Source organism: Urtica dioica, chromosome 4, assembly GCF_054948205.1.
Source record: "Urtica dioica subsp. dioica isolate 48M chromosome 4, U.dioica_male_clone48M_v1_H2, whole genome shotgun sequence".
NCBI classification, from domain to species: domain Eukaryota; kingdom Viridiplantae; phylum Streptophyta; class Magnoliopsida; order Rosales; family Urticaceae; genus Urtica; species Urtica dioica.
Genome location: NC_142759.1, coordinates 13,806,327 through 13,808,510, shown reverse-complemented (window position 1 = coordinate 13,808,510; position 2,184 = coordinate 13,806,327). Strand labels below are relative to the sequence as shown.

At 38.7% G+C, this 2,184-nt stretch overlaps 1 protein-coding gene across 1 annotated transcript; it reads right to left on the bottom strand.

Annotated features, from left to right (window-relative positions):
* Nucleotides 1-219: 219 nt before the first annotated feature.
* Nucleotides 220-1,781, bottom strand: LOC149400643 (uncharacterized). The gene is made up of 2 exons (XM_089610469.1): nt 1,528-1,781; nt 220-1,426 (listed from the first exon to the last, which is right to left on the bottom strand). The coding sequence occupies exons 1-2, from the start codon at nt 1,779-1,781 to the stop codon at nt 220-222; spliced, it is 1,461 nt and encodes a 486-aa protein (XP_089466595.1).
* Nucleotides 1,782-2,184: the final 403 nt, after the last annotated feature.

Below are 2,184 nucleotides of genomic sequence, written 5' to 3'. Positions count from 1 at the left end.
GTTCTACCAAGCATTAGAGCTACTCTACTGATCAGTAGATCAATATTACTAGTGATTCTACTGAGCATTAGAGCTGCTCTACTGATTAGTAGATCAATATTAATATCACTACAATTTAAGAAAATGAAAGCAATAATGCATGGTAACAAACATCCATGGACATACGATAAATAAGTCAATTCAAAAAATACATATCAGCATCTTTTTTATTTTATTTTATCAGTTCTTGCGTTTTTTTGATGGCGTCGACCTAGCTTCTCCTCCATTCAAAGGGCATCTTGATATGTTATGTCCAAATTGATTGCATTTTGAGCATCTATTCTTCCGCATCTTCTCTCCCACTGAAGGAATTCTCTTTGTCTTATTCCTGCCTTTTCTCTTCTGAACTATTGGAGGTATAACATCAACCAACTCTGCTTCTTTAAGGATATCCCACTCGCATTGTGATGGAACCGGGTATATTTTTTTTGAATACGCAAGCGACCATAAATCCACTGTGTAATACTCAGAGCTGTAATCACGCACATTCTCCAAGGTCTTCAAAGCTGCTAAAGCATGTGCACATGGAAGTCTATCGAGATCGAATACACAACAAGTACAACTTTTTCGACCCAAATCTACAACCGCATCATACGTCCCACCAATGACCGAGAACTCATACATGTCAATGGGTTTTGCCGTCATTGTTTGTGCCTTAATGAATCTCCTACGAAGAATAGTCTCAACCTCTGGTGTGAAAGTAGTGTTGCACGATGACGCTTCATTTCGATGCTTGTAGAACCAATCCGATGTCAACTCTATAATGGCGTCAAGCATGGAAATTAGTGGGTACTCTCTAGCTTCCTTTAAAGCGTGATTAATCGACTCAGCTCCGCCCGTTGTCATAATATTATACCGATAACCACCAAAATAAGCTCTAGACCAATGACTCACATCCATATTTGTAGTTAAATATGTTGCAAGTTGATTGTACCTATTTTGAATCTCGCTCCATGACTCGTTGAATCGCGAAACTTGGTATGCTTCAGCCGCCCGTAGAAATAGATCGATGGCATCCGAGCAAAAATAACGTGATTTGAGATTTTGCTTGATATGCCACATACAATATCCATGTCGTGCATTCTTGTAAACTCTTCCCAACGCGTTCTTGATGCTTTGATTTCTGTCAGTAATGAAGACGACATCGTCATCATCGCGTACGATCTCTTGAAGCTTTGTTAAGAACCATATCCATGCATTGTCATTCTCCGAGTCCACAACAGCCCAAGCAATAGGATAACAATGGCGATCACCATCTTGTGCCGTAGCGACCAACAAACAACCTCCAAATTTTGTTTTCAAGTGCGTCCCATCTATCGCAATAACTTTTCTCATGCATTTGTACCCTCTAGCCAACGCTCCGAATGCTAGAAAAATATATTTGAACCTGTTTTTTAAAATATATAAAATTTAGTGAATATTATGAATAATAAACACATAATGTACTTTAAAATAAGGAGTTGCAAAAGATATGAATGAAAAAATAACCTGGTATATTCGTCCAACTCTAAATGAGTGATTGTGCCGGGATTAACCTTTTTCAACATGTACAAGTAAGATGGGAGCAACTTGTAGCTCTCTTCCGGTGAACCTCGCCTAAGATTATTGGCAAGTTGTTTTCCCCTCCATGCTTTCCAATAGGAAATCTCAACCCCTTGCGAGTTCATCATGCCCATTATGCCCTTCTGTGTTGGTGTTTGCTTAATTTCTTGGAAGTTCTTTTTCACCACCTCTGCGACCATAGCAGCACTTGCTTGACGGTGTTTCTTTTTCCGTTTATCCAAACTACAAGTATGAACATTATGATGTGTTCGAATACTGAAGAAGTTAGTGTTTGCCAACTTAACTGCTCGTAGATGCCAACTACAATGCTCCCGATCAACACAATCAACCACAAACACTTTCTTACACGACTTTACTATCTTCATTTCAAAACAATTTTTAATCGCCGCGTCCAACAACATATTTTTCAATTTATCCTTACTTTTGAAGTGTTGGCCTATTTCAAAGTTAGTACCATCTGTGAAGCTATATGGCTTATTAGATGTTATATCGATTGATTCAACGTCGGATTCAACAAGAAATTCCGACTCTCGGAACATTTCTGATGGTGACGTCGGTAGTAAAGTAGACGTGTCTAACTCA

Bases quoted from the DNA above. Each gene is read 5' to 3' on its own strand.
- LOC149400643 (XM_089610469.1), bottom strand. From the start codon at position 1,781: ATGGTCGCAGAGGTGGTGAAAAAGAACTTCCAAGAAATTAAGCAAACA. The intron at 1,427-1,527 runs GTTATTTTTTCA...TTTAAAAAACAG, and splicing joins GAGTTGGACGAATATACCAG to GTTCAAATATATTTTTCTAG.